The sequence below is a fragment of the Alligator sinensis genome, unplaced genomic scaffold (genome assembly GCF_000455745.1).
Source record: "Alligator sinensis unplaced genomic scaffold, ASM45574v1 scaffold1195_1, whole genome shotgun sequence".
Lineage (NCBI taxonomy): Eukaryota > Metazoa > Chordata > Crocodylia > Alligatoridae > Alligator > Alligator sinensis.
The window spans coordinates 1487505-1514652 of NW_005842322.1; the positions used below are offsets into that span (position 1 = coordinate 1487505).

General features: G+C 44.3%; 3 protein-coding genes across 5 annotated transcripts in view; 2 read left to right on the top strand and 1 right to left on the bottom strand.

Annotated features, from left to right (window-relative positions):
- The window catches only part of SNW1 (SNW domain containing 1), a 24282-nt gene extending 1990 nt beyond the window's left edge, over positions 1 to 22292 (top strand). The window contains exons 3-14 of the mRNA XM_006028546.3: positions 1937 to 2098; positions 12098 to 12193; positions 12286 to 12392; positions 13705 to 13809; positions 13899 to 13968; positions 14726 to 14791; positions 16055 to 16171; positions 16565 to 16706; positions 17747 to 17843; positions 20178 to 20295; positions 21286 to 21449; positions 21537 to 22292. Coding sequence (XP_006028608.1) covers positions 1937 to 2098; positions 12098 to 12193; positions 12286 to 12392; positions 13705 to 13809; positions 13899 to 13968; positions 14726 to 14791; positions 16055 to 16171; positions 16565 to 16706; positions 17747 to 17843; positions 20178 to 20295; positions 21286 to 21449; positions 21537 to 21735 — 1443 coding nt within the window. The 3' untranslated portion in view covers positions 21736 to 22292. The remainder of the gene's footprint in view (positions 1 to 1936; positions 2099 to 12097; positions 12194 to 12285; positions 12393 to 13704; positions 13810 to 13898; positions 13969 to 14725; positions 14792 to 16054; positions 16172 to 16564; positions 16707 to 17746; positions 17844 to 20177; positions 20296 to 21285; positions 21450 to 21536) is intronic.
- SLIRP (SRA stem-loop interacting RNA binding protein) lies at positions 22226 to 27006 on the bottom strand. Of its 2 annotated transcripts, none has more exons than XM_006028548.3 (4): positions 26873 to 27006; positions 26525 to 26583; positions 24291 to 24392; positions 22226 to 22357 (listed from the first exon to the last, which is right to left on the bottom strand). In XM_006028548.3, exons 1-4 carry the CDS (start codon positions 26934 to 26936, stop codon positions 22292 to 22294), a joined length of 291 nt encoding a protein of 96 aa, XP_006028610.1. In that variant the 5' UTR covers positions 26937 to 27006; the 3' UTR covers positions 22226 to 22291. The 2 variants fall into 2 exon arrangements, with proteins under 2 accessions (XP_006028610.1, XP_025065764.1); XM_025209979.1 differs by having other exon boundaries at positions 26444 to 26583.
- ALKBH1 (alkB homolog 1, histone H2A dioxygenase) overlaps positions 27002 to 27148 on the top strand; it is a 30507-nt gene continuing 30360 nt past the window's right edge. Inside the window, exon 1 of one of the 2 annotated variants that reach the window (XM_006028547.3) lies at positions 27002 to 27148. In XM_006028547.3, coding sequence (XP_006028609.1) covers positions 27026 to 27148 — 123 coding nt within the window. In that variant the 5' untranslated portion in view covers positions 27002 to 27025. The other variant, XM_025209978.1, reaches the window with a different exon arrangement.

Consider the following 27148-nt stretch of genomic DNA (forward strand, 5'->3'; position numbering starts at 1 on the left):
CCCCCCGCAGATCTGGCTGGGCAGGTGGCGCTCCATCGCCACCTGCCCATGTGTACCCTCTAGGGCCTTCTCAAGTACCCTCAGGGGTACGCGTACTCCCGGTTGACAACCCCTGCACTAATATTTATAGCTCGCTTTTTCATAGCAAATTTACCTGTATGGTATTTCATTCACCCTTTGGGTTTTCACAAAATTTTCCATGTAGTTCATCAGTGTAATATAAAATATATTCCACTACAAATCAGCCCAAATGTTTAAAAATGACCATGGATAAAAACATTGAATGAATGATTGAAAACATTTCATGGATGAAAACACTGAAGCACCTCACTGGGAATGCTTCATGTTGCATTTGTCCTCCCTTATAAGATTGTTCTTCGCATGCTGGGACAACTAATACTACATGTGCTTTAACTGTTACTGACTTATGATACTGTTACTGACTCACGATAGCCTAGCTCAAGATATCAGTCTCATCAGTTTATTAAGTGCTTTAGCACTTGTGTATTATATGAAAGGGGGAATAATAAAAAGTATAGGGGTCTGTAATTCTAAACCAAGTGATAGTGCATGTCATGCTGGAGAAATCTGATAACATGGAATTGGGCATTCCTACTGTGCCCACTATAAGCGTTGGCAGGAAAGTTTGGTCATTTAGCAGCAGAATAAATTTGTCTTTTTGGAAAAAAAAAAAAAAAAATTGCACTTTTTTTTGTGTGTTAAGTGGTAAATACAGATCCTCAGCAGAAAGCCTGTGAATCTTGTGCCTTTCATAGGTCCACAAACGCTTTTTATTATAGTGGTAAAGATCACAAATGTTAAAAATACTGATTGGCATATGAATTCCTCTCCAATTTATTATTTGTATCACTGGTATGATAATGGATGCATATTCCAATCAGGGCAATAGACCCCTGTTTAGTATAACAGATAATTATAGATATTTCTTTGAGGGAGATAAATGCATATTAGAGGCTTCTATTTAAAAAAAAAAAAAAAAAAAAAAAAAAAAAAACAAATTTTCCCCCCCCGCAAGGGAGAATTTCCCACCAATTTGAAGCTTTCTTTGCAGGGTGCATTTCTTTGTTGCAGCACAGAAATGCTCCTTGCAAAGAGTTCCCACCATTTGTATGCTAATTTGAGTCCCATTATTGGCCAGTTCTAAATTATTCACACATGGCGGCTAGCCGTATAAAAGGCTTGAGTGGTTTCTGCCCAAGTTGGAGGACTCCACGAACAAGGGAGGAGGATCTTCACACTGTGTGAAGATCTCTAAGCGCTGCGGATCCTTACGGACCCAGTGCATTTAAAGCAGGCAACAGAGGTCTGATCAACCTCTAGCCTCTCCCCGTCTCCGAGCGCAATCCAGACGTATCCCTTCCCGCGCGCAAAAGAACTGGACCCACGAAGCCTAGCAAACTTCATGTGAATGAGTGAGCAGAAGGACCCACAGAGCCTAGCAAACTTCGTGTGAGTTTATTCAGAGCTCTTTCGGACAAGTATTTTCTTCGGTTGAGACGATGGGCTCGCGTGTTCAGAGCCTTCAGCCGGATTGGGCTAGAGTTCACGAGTCTAGAACTCTTGTCTGCCTCTCTTCTTTCCCGTCTGTAACCGCAACTTAAGCAAGTTTACCAGCCTGCACCACTGCCATCTTGGTGTAAGTAAACAATCTTTAAAACTACCGCTACGCGTTTGTGCCTAATTCCAGCTCGACAGCCTTCCCTCTCCAACCTGGCGTGCCCGGGCTGCTGGCCACAGCCCGCGTGCAGCGCGGAAAAGGGCTCGGGTCACTCCTGGCCCGCACACAGGGTAACTCGGACATTGACAATGTGCTGGAAACCAAAGCAGTTCCTGCTTCCACTTTATACTGGAAAGCACTGACAAAGTTATCCCACATGCTTTATTCACTATACACTTCTGTTTCTTTCCTGTGTAGGATTTTGGAGATGGAGGGGCTTTTCCAGAAATCCATGTGGCCCAGTACCCATTGGATATGGGCCGAAAGAAGAAAATGTCCAATGCTTTGGCAGTTCAAGTGGATGCAGAAGGAAAAATAAAATATGATGCGATAGCTCGACAAGGACAGTCAAAGGACAAGGTAATAGCTTCTTAGATGCTTAGTGAGGGTTGTGTGTGTGGAAGCTTCAGTTGGATTGGATTGGGTTAGACCTGTTTCAGTAGGCAATCATCATTTTGTGGTATTTAGAAATCTTCCCTAGATAGCAACTAGATTTGTTAAAAGTTTAGGAGTTGAAGTAATGCTGGACAGTGTGAAGCAGTGACACCCAGAAGATGTGGTGATATGATCCTTTTGTAACTAATTAGTAACTTTTTCAACCAAGAGAGAAAGTAATATAGTTGTCTGCTGCCTACGTGGAAGTTGTCTGCTGGTTGGCTTTATGGTGGAGTTTAATAAACCTTCTTTATAGGGTGCCAAAAAGGAAGCAAGGCTGTGAGGTGGGGAATCCTGGCAGGAAGCCTTAAATGACTTCAGTGATCCAGGTTTAAATAGAAGTTTCTCTCTCTCCAAGTTATAAAATACAGGCAGCAGCACAAATTCAACTTCCAGAAGAATATACCAATGTACTGTTTTTGGTAAGATTTGACATTTTTGATAGTCTTCTGCATATTCATCTTTTACACTGGGATTGTATCTTTCTTGGCTTCTCTTGCGTTGCAAGATGTTGTGAAACTAGTGCTGCTGGTGCTACAAGATTGCCACATTCTTAAGGCACTTCTGGCCTAATACTGCTCCTACTGGAATCTGACAAAACTCCTCTTGACTTGGGTGGGAGGAGACTTGGCAAAACTGAAATTAGGTGTTGTGGTGTCCTAACTGACACTGAGAGAATGATTAGTTGAAATACCCAGCCCCCTCTCCCCACCCCAGCCCCTGTCATTCAGGAGGTCTGCTTCAGAAGGGGCGGATGTGGATGGTAGAATGCATTAAAGCTTCCGTTTTCCTTAAGCAGGTGTTGGGGCTGGAGGGATTAGTGAGGCTTGACTAGACCAGATGTTTGACTGTTTCTTTGCCAAATTATATTACCTGCAGAGGTGAAGGTAACCAAAGAAGACCTGAAAAGAGAATAAAATGCAGAGGCCTAACCTAAAAATTGGTTGGGGGGCGTGGCATGGATATATGTTCTGGGAGACAGGATTTTTCCTGGCATGACCTAGGCTTTCCATGAAAAATGAGGGAGGTGTTGCAGGTATTATGTGCCCTGAGGTAGACAAGCAGGGTGTCTAACTTCTCTAAATGTACCAGAAGCTGAAGGAGTATGAACACAATTCATACTTAAAATGGGGTGAGAATTGCCTTTGTCAGTGGTTAAAGCATGGGCTGGCTTCAAAACCCAAATTAGACTTTTATATTTAGTCATCGGCTGTCTTCAAAACCCAAATTAGACTTTTATATTTAGACTTTTCTGAAATTGATCTTACAACTGCCAGTGAGTGAAGCTCCAAACTACTATATTATTTTTAAAAAATTGAAACCACCATCTAATAAGTGTTGAATACATGTCATGTATTATATGCATTGTTGTGACATAGGCATTTTAAGTTGCCACAGTCAGTTTGAAAAATAAGTTAAAAATCAGGCTGGCTCTGAACTGCAGCGGATTGAAACTCATCTGAATCAACAGAAACAATGGCAATGTCAGTGTATTAGCTGAAGGAGATTTGTGCTGGGGCTTGCTTTGTTTAACATCTTTAATTATCTGCAGGAGGGAGGTGGTTCAAAATGCTAATTATACTTGTATAAGACATTAATTGGAACTTTGCAGTAAAATATAACAAAGAATAGAAAACAAAAAGACAGGGCAGAACTGTAGACAAGAAATAACAATCGCGCTCCTCCCGCCCCCAGGATGTCAGATGGTTCACAATGAAGAAAACACCTGAAAAATCCATAGAGAGTGATCCTAGTTTTCACAGGTATCCCAGCAGAGACTCCAAAGCTTTTCAAAGCATATTTTTAAGTCCAGAGTGAAATTCAAAGTTCAGTTACCCCATTCAAAGTTTGAAAAATCAGGGTTTACCTATAATCACTTGAAGTAGTGGGCATGAACATGAATAAAACAAAAGCCCAACTGTGAGATCCCAATGTGGTGTCAGCAAAAAAAAAAAAAAAAAAAAAAGCTCTCTTAGTCCAGTGGTTGTAGATAAAATATTTTCTAGAGCTGGGAGAGGAGGTTGTGCACCTCAGTTATTCCATCCTAGTACTGAGGTGCTCTCAAACTGTAGATGTAAACAAGCTGGTTGGGTAGTGGAGAATATGGCAGGTAATAACAAGAGTCCAGTGGAGGGTAATGGAAGTGGTTAGGGGCCTGGGGCACATGATTTATGAGGAAAGGCTGAGGGAATTGGGCTTATTTAGTCTAGAGAAAAGAAGATGGAGAGGGGATTTAAGAGCAGCCTTGAACTACCTGAAAGGGGGTGCCAAAGAGAATGGAGCTGGACTGTTCTCAGTGGTGGCGAATGACAGAACAAGAGCAATAGTCTCAAGTTGCAGCAAGGAAAGGTAGTAAAAACACTAGAAGTAGGCTACCCAGAGGTTGTGGAGTCTTTATCCTTGAAGGTTTTTAGACCCAGGTAGACAAAGCTTGGGCTGGGATGATCTAGTTGGGGAGGTACCTGATTTGAGCAGGTGGTTGGACTAGATGACTTCCTGAGGTCCTGTCCGACCCTCATTTTCTGTGGTTCTGCGATCAGAAATCTTCAGAATTTTATGTCAGCATTACATATTTTACCTATACATAGGCTTGACAGGATTCAATTTTTATCAATAAACATTGATAAATGTCAGTTTTACTTCACACTCGCAGACCAATGAAAAAATATTTCCATCGTTAATAATTAGAGGTGCACTGATGCATCAGTCCGATATTGGATCGGCACCGATATAAAGAAAATTGACTGTATCAGAAATTGTCTTTTTTTTTTTGTGCCTAATGTGGCTGATAAATGCCCTATACATGTGCGCAGCTGCAGCGAAGCACGTAGGCCAGGGGCGGGCAATTATTTTGGGCGGAGGGCCGTTTACCCGGTTTTGGCAAGCTGTCGAGGGCTGCATGGGTAGCCCTGACCCTTGGCAGGTGTCCTGGTCACCATCTTGGGACCAATGTCCCAATGTCTTGGGATCAATGTCTCGGGACTAGCACTGGTGGGGCCCAGAGTGGGGCACAGGCTGTCCGGGGTCTGGAGCCAGGCTGGGCTGCACCAGCAAGGAGAGTGGGGAGCTTGGCTTCATAGAGTCTCTGCCAGCTGGGACCCTGTACTCTTGCTGCCCTGCTCTGGGCCTCGCGGGCGCTGGGCGGGCCCTGCTGTTGCAGTAGCCCGCTGGTCTCCCCTGGATCCTACTGCCTCTGGTTCCTGTCATTTTTGACAGGAACCAAAGACAGATGAATATTAATTTTCTAAATTTTTTAGGGGCCCTGTGGGCTGGATAGAATGGCCTCGCAGGCCAAATCCAGCCCGCGGGCTGTATTTTGCCCACCCATGACATAGGCAGTGAAGAGTACAGCCCGGCAGCTTGGAGAGCTGCGTCCAGCTGGTAAGTTTGTTGTGGTGGAAGGGGCATGGGGGTGCAGATTGAGGGACCCCATGGTGAGGGAGTGGGGGTGGGCCAGGCACTGCACAGCTGGGGCAGGGCATAGGATGGAGCTGCAGCTTGTCTGGCAGGGAGTGGCTCCTGCTGCTGTGCACACCTTGGAAGAGCATGGGGGGGGCATGTGCACCTAGATATATACGGGGTGAGGGTGGGGTGCCACTGCGGGCTGGAGCTTGGGCTGTGCCAGGCTCTTCCCAGCATGGGCTGGGCTGTGTTCAGGGTGGACGGCAGAGGCGCTGGGAGGGGGCTACAGGGTGGGGCTGAACCCCGCCTCCCAACACTGCCACTGCCTGCGCCAAGCACAACCCAGCCCAGCCCCTGCTGGGAAGAGCCCCGAGCAGCCGGCCCTAACCTGCAGCAGCAGCCTGCCCCACACAGATCCGGGGGCACCCCCCCAATGCCTTCCCGGGGTGCGTACAGTGATGGGAGCCCCCCCTGGATGAGCCGCAGCTCCATCCTGTGCCCCCTTCTGCCCCAGCCCCACTCCCTCCCTCACTGCTGGGGCTTCAGTCTGCACCCCCAGCCTCATACCTCTCCACTCCCCTTGCCCCTTCCACCACAACAGATTTATCAGCCAGAAACTGCTCTTCAAGCTGCCAGGCTGCGTGTAGGAAATCGGATCGGCCAATATGCCTTCTTATAAGTAGGCTATTGGTATCGGCCCAAAATATCTCAGTGCACCCCTATTAATAATCAGTTTATAGGAAAGGGACTTAGGAAAAAGATGGCTGATGGCATGTGATGACAGAGAGAGCAGTCTTACAGAACTATGCTGACTGTAGTTTGGACTGCAACTCCCAGAAAACCAGGGAACTGGGAGCAAAGAAAAAGGAAGTGACAAAGTGGACGAGGGGGCTACAAGCAAGTGGAGCTGGGACTGATGGCAGCTCTGCTGCTCAGCTGGCGGCAGTCCTATACTCGCTATGTTTGTCATTAATAAATTGTCTGCCCCTCGCACCCTTAATTTTGCGCAATCCTGAAAATTTAAGTAGATTAAAAAATCAAAATGAATGCTTAAAAATAAATATCGATATTACCTGTTGAAATTATAAAAAAATAAAAATTGAATTCAAGCCTATCTATACAGTATCCTCTAAGGAGTGTAGCTTGTTTCCATTTGTGGCTCGGTACATGGAGTTGGAGTGGCCAGGGCCAGGTGGTGTGTCAGTAGCAGAGCTGGAATTAGAATGCGAGAGTTCTTGGTTCTAGGCCTATTCCATCTCAACCAAATTGACTTTTATCATCACTTACAGGTACTTGGTTGGTATAAATGTTGAGCATGGAGAGGAATTTTGCAAATATGATGGCACCAACTAGAATGAAAAGTGTTAATTTAAAGGGGAAAAAAAAAAACTTTGGTTCCATTTTGAAAGTGTTTGGTCATGGAATAGCCTCCCAGTGGAGGTGATGGAAGTCTCATTTGAGCTGTTTTAAATGAGACTTGAAAAAGTGTTAGGAAAGAAATAATTCTTTCAGTGAGCTGTGGTGGACTGGGTTACAGTGTCTCTCTTACCAACCTAACTTCTGCTGACACATGAATAAAATTGAACAGAGAACCTTGAATATCCTGAGCTATGTAGGTAAGTCACATTCTCTAAATTCTCTAATAGTCTCATGAGATGTTCCATAAGGAGTCTGACTGGGATCACTTCATTAGTTAGCTTTTTATCTGGGAGTTTTGTTCTCATCACCTTTGGCAGCGTTAAATAAAGGAGACTGCCTTCCTGTGGTGGAGGCTGGTGCTGCTGGGCCTGTCTGGGTGGCTTGCCAGCAGTTTTCACCATTTCAGTAGCTCATCACTCTTGCTCCTGTGGTTCTTTATCATGGTTTTAAAAATGCTACTAGGAGCTTTCCTAGAAAAACTCTGGTTTTGTGGTTCTTGAGGATCTGGCATGTCATCACCTCTCCTGCCTGGGGCTGGTGTAAGGAGCCTGCCAAGTGCACAGAAGCCAGGGATGGATCCACAGATCAGTCTAACCATGACCTTATAGGATCCCAAACTAGAGATCCATAACAGTTGTCCCTATGCAAATCTCCCTGTACTGCTCCATATCTGGCTGGCATATTCTCAATAACAGCTCAGCCCATGTGACTAAAACATGGGCAAGCAGCATTATTAATTTAACTTGTTTTGTTGATTTAACTTCTGTTATGTCTTCATTAGATGGAGGTAGTTAACTTTTAGTCTGAAGTTAGGCAGAAATCAGGGTAGATTTGCACCTTATAGATGAACAAAATCAGATATGTATAGATTCATAGATTTCTAGGGTCAGAAGGGACCTATTAGATCATCAAGTCTGACCCCCTGCTCTGGGCAGGAAAGAGCGCTGGGGTCAAGTAACCCTAGACAAGCCAGGTGCTTGTCTAATCTTTTTAACACCTCCAAGGTAGGGGAAAGCACCACCTCCTTTGGAAACCCATTCCATGTTTTGGCAACCCTCACAGTAAATAATTTCTTTCTGATGTCCAATCTAAATCTACTCTCCTTCAGTTTATGACCATTGTTTCTAGTAACCCTGAGGGGCGACCTGGTAAACAGAGTATCCCCTATTCCCTGCTGACACCCCCCCCCCCCCCCCCCTCTTTTTGTGGCCATGAGTTTGTAGATGGCCATTAGATCACCTCTCACCTTTCTCTTGTGGAGGCTGAAGAGATTCAGGTCCCTCAATCTGTCTTTATAGGATCTTACTCGCAGGCCCTCAACCATACAAATAGCCCTTCTCTGAACCCTTTTCAGGTTATCCACATCCCTCTTGAAGTGAGGCACCCCAAACTTGTACTGCAGTAGATGAAAGTTAGCCCATCGTAGCTTAGCTTTCATCGAACTCAAGGTGAGATAATTTATCTGAGTAGTTACTATAGAACAGCTATGCCATGGCAAACCCCCACTCCTTCTCACCACAAGGTAGATAGATTGTGCCCATGTGCTCCAAGGAAAGAACTTGTGAGACTGTGTAATGCCACTATCTGGCAACCTCTGCCACACACAATAGGATGGAAGGTTACTGGTAATTCATCAGAACATAGCATGAGCTTTCATAAGCAGAGGGCTTACTTCATCAGATGCTGTGAAGGTAGTCCCTGATTTAGTAAGTATATAAGGTTCAAATTAGGCTGTCAAACTATTAGAAAATTTGATCATGATTAATTGTGTGATCTTTAAAAAGACGCAATTAATTGCGATTTTAATTGCACAGCTGAAAACTCAGAATTATGCAAGTACTTTGTATGGTTGGGCATGGGTTTGGCCAGGGTGGAATTTGTGAAGGTGTGAGGGGGCTGTGGGTGTGTGTGTGGGGTTTGGAACCTGGGGAGGGAAGGTGGTTCCTGCATGCCCTGGCAAGATGTGGGGTACTGTGGGTCAGGAGTGAGGGGCAGCAGCAAGGCTGGGGTGGCTGTGGCTTGGGAGTGAATGAAGGGGCAACATACATGGACAGATGCATGCACAGCACCTCAGCACAGGCTCTGGGCGGCTGCAGCAGAAGCAGGGGGTGTCACTGGCAAACGCCACAGGCAAACCCACCAGGCTTCCCTATCCTGGCAGGGTGCAGTTTTAGGCTATGCCCAGAACCTTGGGCCTCCTCCATTCCCATAGCCCTAGCCCATATACCTCCAAGTTGTTCCTGGTACAAGGAGCTCAGCAGGCAGATATCCTTCCCCTGCTGGCTGGTCTTCAAACTGCCCACCTTTAGCACAGAGAGATGGGCATTAAATGGCCACCGCCATCAGACACCTGCCATCTCTGTGGCCTTGCCTTTAAAGTGGCAGGCACCCACAGTGCCCTGCCATAGCCTCCCATGCTTCCTCCAGGGTGCACATAGCAGGAGGCCCCCCCCACCCCTGGACAAGCCACCTTGGCCCCAGGGCCCCATTCATCCCAGTCTGCCCCACTCCTTCCCTCATTGTGGGGGCCTCCATCTACTCCCTGCCACCCCTTCCCTCTCCTCCTTCCCCCCTGTCCCCCCCAACTTAATGGTGCAGAGCTGCCCTACATGCAGCGTGTAGACTGGCTGCTCGTGTGCATCTGTCTGTGTGTCTATGTGCGTATCCCCCACCTCCTGTTGCAGCCACCTAGAACCTGCGCCCAGGGTTCCTTGCGGTTCTCTGGGCTGCCATTGTTGCCCCACTGGGCGGCCTGGAGGCAGCAGAGCCCAGGCACAGGTTCCAAAACCATGTGCACGATTAACGTGTTCAAACTAACGCAAGAACCAATTAATGTATTAATTGAATGTATTAGCTGTGATTAATTGACAGCCCTAGTTCAAATCTACCCTGATGTCGCATAGGGCAGCTGTCCACACATTTCTCTCCCCACCCAAAGTCCTTGGGCTTTACATGATGAAAGGAACTAGTGGAGCTAGTGTTAGGTTGGAGATTGCACCATATAATTACCTTTCACAGAGGCTGCTTCTCAAGGGCCATTTTTGCAGAAGTGGCTTGCTTCTAACTTCCAATCTACAACAAGGGAACAAATAATATAGGGAGCAAAAAATATTTTGTCGTCACACTGCTGCCAAATTAGTTCAGTGCTTGGCTGTGATCATCTATTTGAAATTCTTATCAAGGAAGATAAAGGTTGTATCTTGATTTACAAGGATAACATTCTCAGACACTTCAATTCATAGTGCAGTCCTGAATTGAAGGGACCTAGTCAAGTCATTTTGCGCCTCAGGAGTGCTCTTCACTTTTCTCTGATGCAGGTGCCATGTAACGGCATCTCTTGATGACCTAGCCTGTAACTGTGATTGTTTCCATTATCTGCTCTCTGAATTTACAGCAACACAATCTACTTGGGCCTCAAACCTTCCAGAAACCACAACTTATGCAAAATGTAGCATCATGCCTTCTTAACACTGTGGGACATCATGGAATATATCATTTGCTCCATACTGCCTACATTGGCTTCCCAGAACATTGAGTCACATTGAAGTCTTTTAATGATCATAGCCTTGGGTACCAAAGTGCAATTATCCAGGTGAAAGGTGTGGAAGATTTGAAGGATTAAAGTAAACACCTTGAGACACGACACTGTGCATCTTTTACCTGATTTTTTTTTTTTTCCTCCATTAGCCAAAACAGGGATCCAGATAATATTGGATAGTCTTGTACATTTTTGGAAGTAAGTGAGGTTACAGTGCTTGTTACTACTTCTGTCAAACTAATCACTCAATTCCAAGTGCTTTCCTGCCACTTTCCACACTAATAGAATATTTGTTTAGTGAGTAACAAGTTCTGGATTTAGCTTGTTCACAAAGTGTATTTGTGACGCAGGGGTTTAGGTTGTAACCGTGTTGGTCTAAGGATATAGGCAGACAAGGTTCCTTGGGTGAATTTGATATCTTTTATTAGACCAACCCAAATGGTTGGAGAATAGTTATTAAGCAAGCTTTCGGGTTCAAAAACCCTTCGTCAGGCTCAGGAAGCTGCAGCAGTTGGTGTGTGCTCTTCCTGGATGGATCTGTGACGCAGGCACCTATCAGGGGTATGTTGTAGTTCTGAGAGAACCCTTCTGCCTTCTCTTGCCTTTTGGGATAATCCAAGCTCTTCTGACATGCCTGGCTCTTCATGCTGGAGACGCTTGCGTGTTATAGTTAATTACCTTAAAGGAACACTGCACTTCAGATGTCCTTCACTGGGCTTTGCAAGTTACTGGAATATTACTGATATTCATTTAAAGGATTATTAATTTTGGAGTGCATGGGAAAAGAAGCAGTAAATGGCTTTTATGCGCTAAATGAGCATTGAGAATACAGGTCAGTTTTATAGTTTGGTATACACCATCAGGAGCTCTTTATTTCAGTTTTCTCCTTCATAATTACAAAGCTTTTTATTTTTTAATCCTTTGAACTAACAGTGTCTGCCACTGTCCCAATTCACGGGGACAAATGTGATATTCAGACTCTGTCACCCTTTATTTTTCATGTGATTCTTGCAGCAGCACTCCTTCCTAGATTTTTATCATAGCTTAAAGTTAGTTGTGGCAGTGAGTTGTATGAAGGCTGTAGTATTCGCGGGGAAGTGGGTCATGGAAGGGTGGAACATGAACAATAGATCTCTCAAATATTTACTGGCAGTAGGGATGATGACAATGTAAAGTGTGAAAGCAGGGGCAATGGCTTGTATATCAGTTTCCCTAAGTCTTGAAACTGAAAATATAAATCTGGATCCCCTAACCCTGCTGTGGGCCCAAATACAGGGGTAATCAGAACACTGGGAGCCAGGAAACATGAATGCCAATTAGCCCTGCTGGTGGATTAGTTTACTCTGTGACTGAGGCCAAGTCACTTTTTTTTCCCTACTTCTGTTCATATTTCTGTAAAATAGGAGCAAGACTACTTTCATAATTGACATGGATAATTTAAGAATTATTGGTAAGTAGGAGCTCTCAGATTGCTAACAGCTGAAGGATAATATAGCTTCTAAAATACCTCTATGAGGAACTCTGCCTTTGTCTGTTCCTAATGCACTGATCATTTTGAATTTCAGGTAATTTACAGCAAATATACAGACCTGGTACCAAAAGAGGTTATGAATGTGGATGATCCTGAACTGCAAAGACCTGATGAGGAAGCGATTAAAGAGGTACTGTGTATGGGGATGGACGTAGCTGCTAAAGCTACCCTGCATTTCTTGCATCTTGGTCAAAGCACTTAATATTGTGTTCTTGATTACAGATAACTGAGAAAACAAGAGCAGCTCTGGAGAAATCGGTCTCCCAGAAAGTTGCTGCAGCTATGCCTGTTCGAGCTGCTGACAAACTAGCTCCTGCTCAGTACATCAGGTTAGTGTACATAAGCCTTGTCTGTAGACATTTGATTGTGGGGGACATCCCTTCCTTTTTGAAAAGAAGATCCTCCTCTTTGAAGCCTGCTCCTTAGCACAAATATATAATATATTTGTGCTAAGGAGCAGGCTTCAAAGAGGAGGATATATATTTATATTTAATATACCAGCAATTTTGACATTTTAAGGGGTTACTGCTTTTTAGGGAAATGTGTTACTAGTTCCAGTACAGAAAACACAGTGCAGTGGAATTTGGCTTTTGCCTGTGAGCTTTTATTCAAAATGAGATGTTTATAATTTGGCTCTCCTTTTCCAGTTGCTCTTCTGAAACAATTACACATTACAAGGCTAGTCTTTATTTAGGAGGATTTTTCAGCTACAGCCACAGGCAACCTTCGGACCAGAGTTTGACTTGCTTCACCACGTACATCTGTGCCAGAATATGAAGGAATCTTCTGGGCCATCATAACCAGTGAACCTGTTAATGGGGAACGGTTTCCCAAAATATAGAGCTTCTGGCTAAGTAGACTCTTTGGCCTGATCCAGACATGCTGGCACATGCGTTTCCCCAGGGACAAGCAGCAGCAGCAGCACAGTATATACCACTGCTACTTGTCTCCGGGGAACACCTGTGCATGTGCGCTGTGGCACATGGCATGTTGCCCTGGGTAGGGTATAGGAGGCTGGGGCCAGCAGCTGGGCTGGCCCCAGCAGCCTTACCTGGGGGCCTCCCAGGGCTTCAGTGCTGGCAATCCAGCAGCAGGGAGCCTGGCCAGCAGCCAGAGCATGGCTTCAGCTGGCCAGGCTCCAGTTTTGGGCAGTGCATGCTGCTGCTATGTGCTCCACCCCACTTTTTCTGCTGCGTTTTTTTTTTTTTTGACACCGGGATCTCCCAGTGTCAAAATATACCCCCGCGTTACAAATTAGCAGCACAGGGAATACCTGCATGTGTAGCGTGTGTGGTGCTGCAAATGGAACTGCAGCACCACATACTGCATGTGTACACTTATCTTGTCTTGATAGTCTGAGCTTTTATTCTACCAAGGAGAGCACATAAACACCAACAGGCTGTCCCTATGCCTGAAGAGGGTGGTTTGTGCCTGAAAGCTTGTAAAGAACAATTTTTACAATGATTTAGTTGGTCTGATAGAAGATATCACTTTTATTTTACCGAAAGAACCTTGAGAACTATTTAAAGAATTTGGTGTGGATGAAGCAGAAATGCTGAGGGAGTAGTTCAGGCTGAGGAAGGTGAAATGGAGCACACAGTGTACATAGAGAACTGAATCTGTCTTGATGACTTTGTTCAGGTACACACCATCTCAGCAGGGTGTTGCCTTCAACTCTGGAGCAAAACAGAGGGTTATTCGCATGGTAGAGATGCAGAAGGACCCCATGGAGCCCCCAAGATTCAAGTGAGTACTCCACCCCTGGAGCATTTCATAGTAGCAAAGAGAGGATTTTGTGTGTTCCTTTACTGAGCACACTGTGCTTTATTGTACAGGATTAACAAGAAAATTCCCCGTGGGCCACCTTCTCCTCCAGCTCCCGTAATGCACTCTCCCAGCAGAAAGGTATTGAATGTGGTTGCTGTGTTTTGGTTTGGTTTCTAGTGTCTGTACTTGACTAGTCCTTGTGCTGCATTTGCCTCCTCTCCCTGCTGATGGGTGCTGGATGCTTAATCTGGCATGTAAGAGTCTGGCAATTCTGAAGTGAGTCAGGTTTCTATAACCTTGGCAAAGGGTGATTACATTCTTTCCCATTTTCACAGAGGCTTGCACTGTTGTGACTCCCCTTGGTTTGTAGATCTGACTGAGATACTAGCCTTAACACAGTGACACTGCTCTTTGACTAGCACACAGGCTTTGTTTTTGCAGCATGAGGTTCACTGTCCCTCGGAAGATTAGTGCATTGGCTCACTTGACCTTGAGGACAAAGGCTTGACCTGGTGTTAAATATCTAAGAACAGTAGTACTAAGTCCAGCTACGAGCTGTGTTTAGAGTGATCACATGTCAGCAGAGGAGGATGGTGGCTTGGTAACCATTCAGAGAAACTTAAACTTGGACTGTATTCACAGTACGAAAATAACTACGTAAAGTACTATTCCTCTGCTGTATCATTCTGGAAAGTACAGCACAGTAAATGCTTTAGCTTTCACCAAAACAAGGTTGTTATTCTTCTGCAAAAGCTTCCTGGCCTTTGCAATTTGATTTGTCCCAGTGTTTTCATAGCTGCCATTTTGAGAGAAAAAGAGAGGGAGAAACCTCTCTTTCTGCTGTAAATCTAAAAATGACTTCTCTCCCCTCCCTCTCCTCTCTCTCTCAATTTAGATGACCGTGAAGGAGCAACAAGAGTGGAAAATTCCTCCGTGCATTTCAAACTGGAAAAATGCAAAGGTAATTAAGTTGTCATAAATTCACCCTCTAATATTGCGCCCTGCTGCGAGACTTATGTGAATGATCTGCAGCCTGAATAATACTGGTTTTAAACCTCCAAAGCTCAGTAAACTGGCTGCTTTCAGAATGGGAAACGCAATTGTACAGTTTGGTTTTTCCTCTTTGCTAGTTATTAGGAATGTCAAGATGACAGGAGCACAGTGCTGAAAGAGAATATATTACTTCATGGCAGAAATCATACATTTTGAGAAGAAATAGCACTTAATAAAAATCCCTATAGTAGTGCAGTATGTGAAGCTTGAAACAAAATACTGAATGCTCTGGAAGTGAGGCCATCTAAACTGAAAAAGGAAAAGGTGGCATCGGAGAACTCAGTCATTTCTTTTTTACACTTTCTGTAGTCTGAATCTAGAGAGAATTCTTGTGTCTTCTCATTCATTTTCTACCTCTAGTTAAGGCTAAGATCTTTATTCACTAGCAGGGAATGCACTTACATTGCTGTTTAGCAGGAGTCTTCTACACTGGATCTACATTGGTACATTGGTTCTGTCAGTAAATACACATTTGCGTTTGGAGTGGGGGGAGCTAATAATATATTGACATGGCTGTTGCAACCATTTTTCTCAAACTGACTGAGGGACAGCCATGAGGAAACTCCAAATGTAGGTGGAAGGAAGCCATGTGCTCTGATATTTATTTTTTCTGCTTCTGTAACTCTTTTAAGGGGACTTGCACTGTAACTTGAATTTCTAGTATCAAAACTCTTAAAATCCAGGGAGGCAAAATCTTCATAAAGATCTTTAATTTAATCTCCCCAAATGCCTGCAGAGTACATTTTTTGAGAGATTGTACATATTTTCCCCATCTCATGCACTTACTGGCAATTTTGTCCCCTGGTACAAAGCTTGGGGGTGACTGAAGTTTTTATAGATTAAAAAAAAAAATAAATGAAGCCACATTTGAAATCCATTTAAAAACTGCCTAAACATGGGGAAGCTGCGTGGTTAGTTCCCAGAACAAAGTTAAGAGTTGAGACGTAATTGATTACAAATGACCAGTGGCATCCCAATTAAGGTGTCATTTGAAAAATACATGCTCTGTGTGAAACAGGGTAAGGTTTGCATTCTGTAGCGTAATTATGTAAATGTGTGAAGAGCAAGTCCACTGGAGCATATTAATGATGGGTTAAGATTTTGGATTGTTTTGTTTTTAGTACACCATGTTTCTTTCTGGTGATGAAGTGCCTGTCTGTTTTCACGCCAGGGTTACACCATTCCATTAGACAAGCGTCTGGCTGCGGATGGCAGAGGACTGCAGACTGTTCATATTAATGAAAATTTCGCCAAGCTGGCTGAGGCTCTCTACATTGCTGACAGAAAGGTCAGGCAGTTGTTTAATCTGCGTTTGCAGTGGTTGGTTTTATTATTTTCTTTGTATTTTTATTTCCTTGAGGGGAAAATGACTGGGTGAGGTTATGGCTTTCTGCTCAGTCTTCCTGCTGGGTTTACATGAGACATAAGGTCTTATCCCCAAGATTTTTGAATCAATGACTCGGAAGGGGCTAGCCTCTGGGAATATGTGGCTCTTCTTGGTTTTTAGCTTTAATTGCTAGGCTGTATAATTGCCTGGCTTTGTATGTCATGTTTAAGATGCGATTCCTATTGAAAACAAAGGTGACACTGTTTATTGGGCAGCTTCTGAGCTGCTTCTGCTGTCCTTGCATCCAGGGTGGTAGCAGTATATTGTTAATCAAGTGTTCTTAAACTCATGCAGGCTCGTGAGGCTGTGGAGATGCGTGCCCAGGTGGAGAGAAAAATGGCTCAAAAAGAAAAAGAAAAGCATGAGGAAAAGCTCCGAGAGATGGCCCAGAAAGCTAGGGAAAGGAGAGCAGGGATCAAAACCCATGTGGAGAAAGGTAATTCTCTCTCTCTCTCTCTCTCTCTCTCTCTCCAAATCGCCCACAAGAAATCTAGGCGGGATGCTTTCAGGTGCTTTCATTTTTGTTTGAACCCTTTAAAATTGGAAAAAAAGAGCTTGAGGTCTGTGATAAAAAAAAAAAAAAAAAAAATCAGGTTTTAAGCACTGAAATGGTTTCTGGTCTTGAGTGACCTTCCTGTCTATTCAGCCAGTTAATGGGCAAGTAGTTTGAAGGGAGTCTGAATTTGAGTCCCAAACTTCTGTGGCAGCAGATGTTGTAGTGAAGGCTCTCCAGACCTCAAGAATTGGCTTTGGACTTTGGGAATCCTTGACATTAACAAGGAGTGCACCAAGAAGTCTCCATTGTGTTCTAGGTCAGTTATTAACTAAATAGGAATTATTGGGGCAGCTGTATATTCTGGATTGAAATATCAGTAATCTAGGAACCATCTTCAAGGAAAGGGCAAGAAGCATATCAGAATTGTTGGGTGCATATTTACATGCTGTTACATGGCAGTGGATGTTCTTGAACACAGCTAATGCTAGCATGCCTGGATTTGATCTTTGGATACCAATGGCTAATTTTAATAACACAAAGGGGTACTTTCTGGATAGAGTGGAATATAAATCTGAATAATAATAGTTACCACCACCATTATCCATGGTACAGGAGGACTTATCACTGTGATGCACCTTTAATGTCCATGGGAGTTAACAGGTATTAATTCCCAGGCAGAGCAGAGGGAAATAATTTATATGGATTTAACCTAAACCCTTGGAAACCAGGAATAAACAGTTATAGCAGAGACTAGACCCTTCACCTGTTTTGGCAAGCCCAATTGCATGCTTGCCATAAAAAATATGTTTTTTTAATTCTGCTTTTTCAGTTGGTTTAAAATCTAATGTAGTTTTGAATTAAAGGCCCTTCATTTTTTTTTCTAAATGAATAGAGTTCAGTTACTGTGATGACCTGAAGTTTAATTAACTCAGATAACAAGTGACTGTACATAATGAACAATCTTAAATGTGTCTGTACAGAGGATGGAGAAGCTAGAGAGAGAGATGAAATCAGACATGACCGGCGCAAAGAGAGACAGCATGACAGGAATCTTTCCAGAGCAGCCCCTGACAAGAGGTGAGTCAGGAAAAGCAGCTTGTTTAGATGTTCTCATGCTGGCTTCTCCATCTGACTAATGCAGGTGTCTGAACTGCCCAATAAGGGGTTGCACTGTCATTGAAGCAAGATTAGTAGATAGAGTAATCTGATCTGTTAGGGGACTTAATCTCTACCAGTGTGTGTAACTTCTGTAGGAAATGTTTGACTCTGAGTTTAGGACTGGTAGGCAAGGCTATGATATTGTCACAGCATCATAGAAACCTTTGAATTTGAAGACTGGCTCTCATCAGGTACCTTGCTATTTTGTCAAAGGATGGTACCCATAGGTTCATGGGGTATATTGCCTTTAGGAAAGAATGGGAGCTCCCATGAGGCTGTGCTTAAAAATAATGAAACAAAGCAGGCTTATTGGCCAGTAGGGGGGAAAATGGGATGCTAGACATCCATGCTGCAGCTCCTATAAGTAGGGCCTGGGTTAAATCTTGGGCCCAGCTTGCAGCATGGCAGCTCTTTTAATCTTGGAGTTCCACCCATGTTCTGTCCCCTCCCCGCTGCCACTCCTGATCTGGTGGAGGAGCCCTGTGGCTTGCTTCTGATGGCTGGGAGGCAAAAACTGCAGTTTTAAATGTGCTGTGGTTTTGTCTCCTGTCTGGTCAGCAGTAAGCAGTGTGAGGCAAAACCTGCAGCATATTTGAAACTGGTTTTCGCCTCCCAGCCATCAGGAGCAAATGGCAGAACCAACAGGCCCTTCTGCCAATCAAGGCAGGGGGGTATGTGGGGGGAACTCCCAAGATTTAAAGGAGCTGCCATGCTGTGAGCTGGACCCACAATTTAAAACAGACTCTACCTGTAAGGCTGTGCTCACAGATGGACTTTATACCACAAGGGTCATTGTTTTGTTCTTTCCATGAGTATTGCTGCTTTTTCCTCACCTCTGATACAAAAATTACTAAAAACAACCCTGCCAAAATCATAGCCTTACTTATAAGGGTGCATGAACTTTTTTTTTTAATTTTTCAAGCCCTAGCTTACAGAAAATGCAGGTGTAATTCATAGAATTACAAGAACTTCTGTTGTGACAGGTTTGCTATGTTCAGCCTAGCCTACAGAATCTAATCTTGATCAGAAGCTATTTGACTCATAGATGTCAAGCTAGTTATCTAATCTTCAGATTTTTCTAGGCCAGACACCATTTGGTTGACAACAATACAGAGAAGGTTAATAATGAATAGACTCTTAAGTTGTTAGAACTTAGGAAATGTGTAGACAGTCAGGTCAAAAGTCAGGCCCTGTTGGTGTTGATACGAATTTTACAATTGATTTTTAGTGAGACCAGGATTTCACACATCTGGTTCCTGGATCCTTTCCACTTATAATTGAGTTTAGACACTTCATCCTATACCCATGAGGTTGCTTTAATAGGCTTGTTCACTACAGGAAGTTCAAATTCTCAGCTCACAACTCCCAGATCACTAACCCTATCAAATTGCCTTTGATATTGGTTTTCAGCAAAAACAATACTGCAGTTTCTAGACAGGTTGGATGCAACATTATGAACGGTGGAGAGGTTAACTTGGATGCTATAGCAACTTGACTTTTTTTTTTCTCAAAATGTTTTCCTTGCCAAGAGACCACATGATAAGCTTTACTTACCAAACATGAGCAAGGCAAGGATCCTCCCCCTCTATGCGACACTGGTTAGGCCACAGCTGGAGTACTGCGTCCAGTTCTGGGCGCTGCACTTCAGGAGGGATGTGGACAGCATTGAGAGGGTCCAGAGGAGGGCCACCCGCATGATCCGGGGACAGCAGGGCAGATCCTATGAAGAGAGGCTCTGGGACCTTAACCTGTTCAGCCTTCCCAAGAGAAGGCTGAGGGGGACCTGGTGGCCGTCTATAAACTCACTAGTGGGGGGACCAGCAGGGTTTGGGAGAGACCTTGTTCCCCCTAGTGCCTGCCTCCTCCTCTTCCTCCTCCTCCCCCCCCCCCCCGGGCTAACAAGGAATAAGGGCCAGAAATTGTTAGAGAGTAGGTTTAGATTAGACATCTGAAGGCACTACTTCACAGTCAGGGCAGCTAGGATCTGGAAACAACTTCCAAGGGAAGTGATGATGGCTCCGACCCTGGGGGTCTTTAAGAGGAGGCTTGACGTCTACCTGGCTGGGGTCATTTGAGCCTGGTTTTCCTCCTACCCAGGGCAGGGGGTCAGACTTGATTATCTACAAGGTCCCTTCTGACCCTTCTTCTATGAATCTATGAACTTACTAGTGAAGCATTAGATAGCAGTTTCTTAATTGATGCAGTTGAGTTTGCCTGACAAACAGTGTGTACTTGGTTATATTTTTAACTTAGGTCAAAGCTGCAGAGAAATGAGAACAGAGATATCAGTGAAGTTATTGCTCTAGGTGTTCCCAACCCTCGAACATCTAGTGAAGTCCAGTATGACCAGAGGCTCTTCAACCAGAGCAAGGTAAATGGATGTGAGCTTCTCAATTCTGTGGGATTTTAAAAAGGACATGCTGGCTCAACTCACCCTTTCAGAGGGAGAAGGCAGAGTAGAGAACTGGAATTGACCCCATTTTGTCAGATGTGTGAATGAGTTCTGAAGGAAGACTGGTGCATCTCAGACAGAGTACAACTTGCTTCAACTGTCTGTTCTGCGCTCTCATTTAGTGCTGATGCCATGGTGGATGGATGTTTTGAATGCTTAAATGTATGATGGCTGTCTGCCGAGAGAGAATGTTGCTCTTACACTTGAGGACTAGAGGAGTTTCATATAAAAGTGAAGACCACTATTCCCCTAGAGCACCAAATGCATTTCAATAGGGAAAATGTACCATAAAGGTAAAGGTTGATGTTCCAAGATTGAAAGTAAACAGTTGTTAAATTTGTAATTAGCTGATTCTGACTTGTTGTTTACATCTAAATTGCTAACAGTAACAGGTTTTAGGGGGTCCTTCTGCACTTTTAAATCATCATTCTGGATGAGGTTTTCTTCAGCCTCCCTGTTTTTTCCTATTTGATTTCACCAGCTGTGAAAGACCCACAAGGAAAAGCAGCAGTTCATACTGTAGTTCTTCAGTATTATGACTCTCAAAAATTTAAACATTCTCTTTCTGACAGTTGACTAAAGTTCTAAACTAACTGTTCCTTTTATTATTGCAAAAATCAGCCTTCATCTTTTTTCCAGGCTGAAACTTTGTAAAATTGTGTATTTAAAGGACTACATTTCAGGACAGGGCCAAAGTATCATCCATAGTCTCTTCTGCTCGTTTTACAGATGGTTGCAATCAATAGACTTAATTAGATTAGGTATTTTTGTTGCAGTGTGGTTGCAATTAGCAGACTTAATTAGAAATGGGTGTTACAAAGCACTTACTTAAATCAGCTGAGTTCTGTAAAGTCCAAGCATCTTGTTCTGGTTTTTACCTTCATTCTTACCTATCCTCCCCCTTTCCAGGGTATGGATAGTGGCTTTGCTGGAGGAGAAGATGAAATTTACAATGTCTATGACCAACCCTGGAGAAGTGGTAAAGACATGGCCCAAAACATTTACAGACCAAACAAAAATGTGGATAAGGACATGTATGGTGATGATCTAGAGGCTCGAATAAAGACAAACAGGTAAGAGAGAGAGAGCATATCAGTCTTCTCCTTTGCTTTTCAATTTTAATAGCAAATGGATGGAATGTAATCTCTCTCCTGCTGCAGGTTTGTTCCCGAGAAGGAATTTTCTGGCTCTGACCGTAGACAGAGGGGCAGAGAGGGACCAGTTCAGTTTGAGGAAGATCCATTTGGTCTGGATAAGTTCTTAGAAGAAGCCAAACAGCATGGAGGTTCCAAGAGGCCGTCTGATAGCAGCCGCCCCAAGGAACATGAGCATGAGGGCAAGAAGAGGAGGAAGGAGTGAGTGGCTTGGCCTCTGAGCAGCAAGGATGGACTGAACCCCTGGACTCCATGCTAATAGCACTTTTAATCTATCAGCAGGGGTGCACAGTGGGATGGTTATGTAAGAAAGCAATGTACAGGCTACGCACATGGATTCTTTGGAGATAACTACCCATAGGAAATGGGGGAAGGGGAAAACCATTTTGAACCATTAATAAGGGCGTTATTTTTGTAGACAGAACTTTGGCCTCTGCTCTCATACTCATGAGAACTCTTTCAGCATTTCAGGGTAAGAGGGTACTCCTGTTTAGAGCTTTAGTTCTGTCTAGTTAGCTAAAGCTTTTTACTTCATCTGATGAAAGTACATCTGGTGTATATAGCTAGCCATTGCTTATGCTGTAATGGAAGTATGGCAGGGGGGACCTTATGATTTGGTGTTCCCCTGCTGTGGCTGTATAGTTTTGCTGGAAGAGGAACCAGCTAGACTCTGTCAAATCCCATACTCATCCACAGTTTGTCAATAATCTTTTATTTTAAATGCATTACATGCCACTGTAATAAAAAGCCTCCTTCCAGTGTTAATCCATGTCAGCAAGTAAGGTGTTTACTTCAGCAAGGCCCTGGCGTGATTTCAGGACCTGGAGCTGGGAAAAAAAAAAAAAAGTCACCTGTTTAAAGTCACTGTCTTGATGTTTCACTCTAGTTATCCCCAGTTTCATTCAAGACATGCTGTTAGAGGTATTCTCATTTACAATAAAGTGTGGTTTCATCCTCCATGAGCACAGATTCCAAGTTCCCAACAAGAAGGTTAAAGACAGCTGTGTTGCCTTGTAAATCATATTTAGCCTAGTAAAATACATTTTAAGAGCTTCCTGGGAATTTCATGTAGAACTAATAGAAAGTAACTGTTTGAGGCACTTGCCTGGAATGTACTAGGATAAATTGCCAGTGGACCTTTTTACAGTGAGGAAGAAACTCATTGCCTTACACTGAGCACTTCTGAGTGACTGAAACTTAATTGATAAGGACTGAACAGCAGTCAGCTTTTAAGCACTACGCAAGAACTAGAGAGCTACTTTTACGTTTATCATGCTACTTTACCACAGGGTGAAACCTTCCTCTACTATGTACAGATTAGAGGTACACCGATACATCAGTCTGATATCACATTGGCACTGATACAAAGGAAATTTACTATATCGGAAATCGGCCGCATCAGGCCAATAATTTGACTGATAAATGGCCTGTGCACAGATGCAGCACAACACAGGAGGCAAGGAGTACAGTCCCATACCTTTTGAGAGCTGCCTCCAGCTGGTAAGTTGGGTGTGATGGAAGGGGAGGGGGGAGGAAAAGCATGTGTGAGGAGGCAGTTCAAGGCCCCCACAGTGAGGAAGGGTATGGGGCAGGGCCAAGCACTGCCCTTCCAGGGCAGGCATGGCCCAGAGCTGTGGTTGGTTGCAAGGGAGGAGGAGGGCAGCTTCTACTGCTAGTCTGGTGGCTCCTATCCCTCGTCCAAGGGGGTATGCACCCCCACATCTGCGCAGGCCAGGGCAGGCTGGGGCTGCACTGGGAAGGGGCTACAGGGGTGGCCTGCAGCCACAAATTCATTGTTTCTCTTCTCAGTGCAGCTCTACCCTGTTGGGAAGAGTTTGGTGCAGCCCTACCCTGCCACCTCGCACATATCTGGGGGCACCCCCTCCCCGGACAAGCAACAAAAAGACCACCAGGAACCACCGAATGAGTAAGCAAGCATTGGATGAGCCATGGGACAAGCAGCACACATCAGCAGGAGCCACCCTCCCCCCGCCCAATATGCCACAATCCATGCTGCGCCTTCCCCACCCCAGCCCCCCAGCTTTCTGCAAGGTAAAGATCGAGCAGAAGCATACCCTCCTTTAATACAAAAATTTCAGGCTTCTGCTCGATCTTTACCTTGCTCTAGATTTCCAGGTACTATACAGTGACCAAACACCACCTTTTTACCCTTTCTATACATTTAGATACAGATGCTGCCACAAGCATTTGTCCTCCAGAGAGAATAATTACATTAATTCTACCTGAAGCCATGTTATAACCCTCTCAGAAGTGCAGCAAATAGCTACTTTTAGTTACACTTGTGTCAATGGGCAGACATGCTATGGGCTGCTGTGCAATTTGAAATGTTTTAAGTTAGAATGTTTTGTCCCTAGCAATACACAGGAAGCAAGACAATGTCCATCTACATGAGCATACATTAAGAACACATGCAAGAGTTTCCCCACTCTTGGGTGCAGGGAACTGGGTTCAAGGCTATTTTAGGATCGTGTTTTTGTCCAGAATAGTTACGGTTTGACCTTTACAACACATTACAAGACCACTTAGTTAAGCTAGAGGGGAAAGGAGGAAAGATTTTAGAAAAAGTTTTAAATTTAGAATCTTATGGTTGACTATTTAATTACAATAAACAAGTTACTGTATCCTGAGCTGGGATCCCCACCCTGCTTCACTGCCAGTAACCTACTCAGAATGAAGTAAACATAGGTAGAACCCAGCAGAATAAATCATTTGATTAAGGATTCAACAGAAAGTTGTTACCTGGGCTCCCTCTAAAGTGTGGGAATTCTTTAACACTCTGTTCGTGCTGCTTTGTGAGTTGAACTGAATCCAGCAATAGCCTTTGTGAAATCCTGTTTCATCCTAGACACCCAATTTAAAATAAAGCCAGGTTATTTTAAATAAAATTTTATTTTATAAAGACAGAACAATATGCATGTAATGCTTTGTATCAAGCTTCCTTTTTGCAGCTATTTTTTTTTAAGTGGATAGAGAATTTGGAAGAGTAAAGGCCTGCTTCTTTCAGAAACCCACCCCATTCTCCTCAAACCACTTACACCCATCTGCTTTGCGAATCAGAATTTAAACAAGCACTGCTTTGTTCCCCTCTCCTTCAGTGCATCAGATATAGGAAGAATTAATTAATCTTTTCAACTTCACTTCCAAACAATGACAGATATGTTTATTCCAAGTTGCAGTCACAACCCATAACCCAGAAATCCATAGCATAAGTGACATTTAAATGGAAGGTTGATCTGAAAATAAGAGACTGCTTCAGTGCTGGAAAGGAATTTGACAAGTGAGGGAAACAGTTGTCTAAGATGCGATGAAAGTACATTGCAACATCAAACTGCCCTTAGCCACACAGGCAGAGAAAACTACAACTTCCTAAATTCCTTTCAAATAAAGGAACTGTTTAAAAGTGAGTTGTTATTCACAAAAGGGAGAGCCAGGTGAAACAGCTAGATCTTCTAAAGCAATGTTTCTCAACACATGGGTCTTGACCCAAAAACAGGTCTCAAGAATACATGAAAGGATCATGGAGATGCTTTAAAAATGGATTCTCTTTTAAAGGAGAAAAATGTGTGAAACTATGGCTTTTCCCTAGCAGGCTGACAGAGTTCCAGCCTGTAAGGGGCTGCTTGATGGATTTCCAGTGTGCATTCATTCTGGTGCGCAGTTGTTGTCTGGTCTCTCCTACATATCTTCCATCAGGGCATTTGGTGCATTGGATGAGGTATATTAACTGGTCTAATAAAAGATATCAAATTCACCCAAGGAACCTTGTCTGCCTATATCCTTAGACCAACACGGCTACAACCTAGACCCCTGCAGCCAAGGTTTAAGGTACTTTTTGTCAGGTCTGAGAGAGCACCAGTCAAGTATATGATACATAACCTCACCAATCTTGTTTCTCATATCCTTGGACCATCATGTTACCATTGTTTACACCAAAAAAAGTAGGAACAACAGAGGGCTCACTCAATACATTTTCTTCTATAATCCCAAGGTAAGCAAGTTAAAGGAAGAAGGTGACTGTTCCAGTTTCTTAAATGAACACTTGTCCAGAAAGTGGAAAGAAATGTGATCTGCTAACTCAAAGGCAGCATTAAGGAAATGCTTAACTTTGAGACAGAATTAGAGAAAGAGAGATGGGAGATTTCAGAATGGAGTTTTTCAGCATCATGAATTAAATCCCTAAACATTTACACAAGATATTTGAAAGAACTTGGGCTACAACACTTTTTAGCTGAAACACTATACTCCACATGTATTCATGCTACTTCTCCTAGAGATAGGTATCTTCTGACAGTCCCCAGGGCCTGATGATCCCACGATTACCTTCTGAGTTACAGAAGAATGAAAAGAATTTTAAGGGCCATCCCATTTAGCTCCATTGCTGTCTGTATGTCTATCCTTAAACAGACACACTGTTAGCTGTCAAGTAAGATGAAGACCCAAAAACCTGCTCAAATCAAGCAAAAGACAACTTATTTGTTAGCTCTGTACCTTCATAATGCTTTGGCGCAGATGAGCTCAAGGCTCTTTTGTTATTTTGAGTATCGTGCAGATGGGCAAATTATGGCCCCAAGTGACCAGGCCCAAGTAGCAGCAACACTAACAGAAGCCAAGAGTCCAAACTCACAGCTCTTGCTTTTCCCACTTTCGAGTGTTATCCAAATATCAGTTATCATAAACATCTAAATGTATCTAAAATTAGGAAGTACCTGGCACGAGTTACAAATTGTTTAAGCAATCTAAAGCAGCAAAGACAAACATTTAGAGAAAGAAAAGCGTTGTCCAAACCCAAGACTTCTTGACAACTTGACTGAGCTCTGAGAAACGTCTGATGAGTACACTCTTCCACTGAGGCCTGCAAATACCAGAACTAGCCTTCGCCTCTGTTCACCCACCTCTTGCCTCAGCAGGAAAAGTTCCTGCTGGCAGACACCAGTAAATCCGTTTGCGCTGCAGGGGAGGGGGCTCATACTTACGAACGGCAGGCTGCATTTCTTGACGTACCCAAACTGACTAAAATATTGGCTGATTTCATCTGCGGAAGAAAGACACACGGTCACAGCGAGCTCAGGGCCAGGGGGCCGCCCGCGCTCTCCACAGGGACGAGTCTCATTCGCGGGCCCCACGGAAGCCGGTTTGTGAAGAACCGAACAAGAGCCGCGTGCCCCCGGGCCAGGGCCAGGGCCAGAGGAGGTCGCCCCGGGCGGGCTCCGCTCCCTACCAGGAGCTCGGGGGGGTCGCTCCCCACCCACATCCTGCCTCCCGAACAGCCCCATGGACCTCGCCCTAGGGCCGCGCAGAGAGGCGGAAAGCCCCGACCTCACCTCGCGCCACAGTCCAGGGGAGCCCCCTCACGAAGAGCATATATAACCTTCTCCTAGGCGCCATCTTGGAAGCAGGAGCTGCGACCTTTCCCCTTCGACCTTTCCGCACACCGCTCCACCAATCGGCGCTGCCCGGCGCGGCCGGGGGACAAGATGGCGGCGGCGCTGGCGCGCGAGGGCGGGGAGGATGCTTTCCGCCGCCTCTTCCGCTTCTACCGGCGGCGCGACGGGCTCGACTTGCGGGGCGTCGTTGACTTCTCGGCCCCGGGGAACCAG

What these genes read in the sequence shown, in the direction of transcription:
- SLIRP (XM_025209979.1), bottom strand. Translation starts at nt 26,936, where the DNA reads ATGGCGCCTAGGAGAAGGTTATATATGCTCTTCGTGAGGGGGCTCCCC. An exon ending in CCCCTGGACTGTGGCGCGAG is followed by an intron (nt 26,584 to 26,872) that starts GTGAGGTCGGGG and finishes TTTCTTCCGCAG; the next exon opens with ATGAAATCAGCCAATATTTT. An exon ending in ACACTTTAGAGGGAGCCCAG is followed by an intron (nt 22,358 to 24,290) that starts GTAACAACTTTC and finishes TTTTTTTCCCAG; the next exon opens with CTCCAGGTCCTGAAATCACG.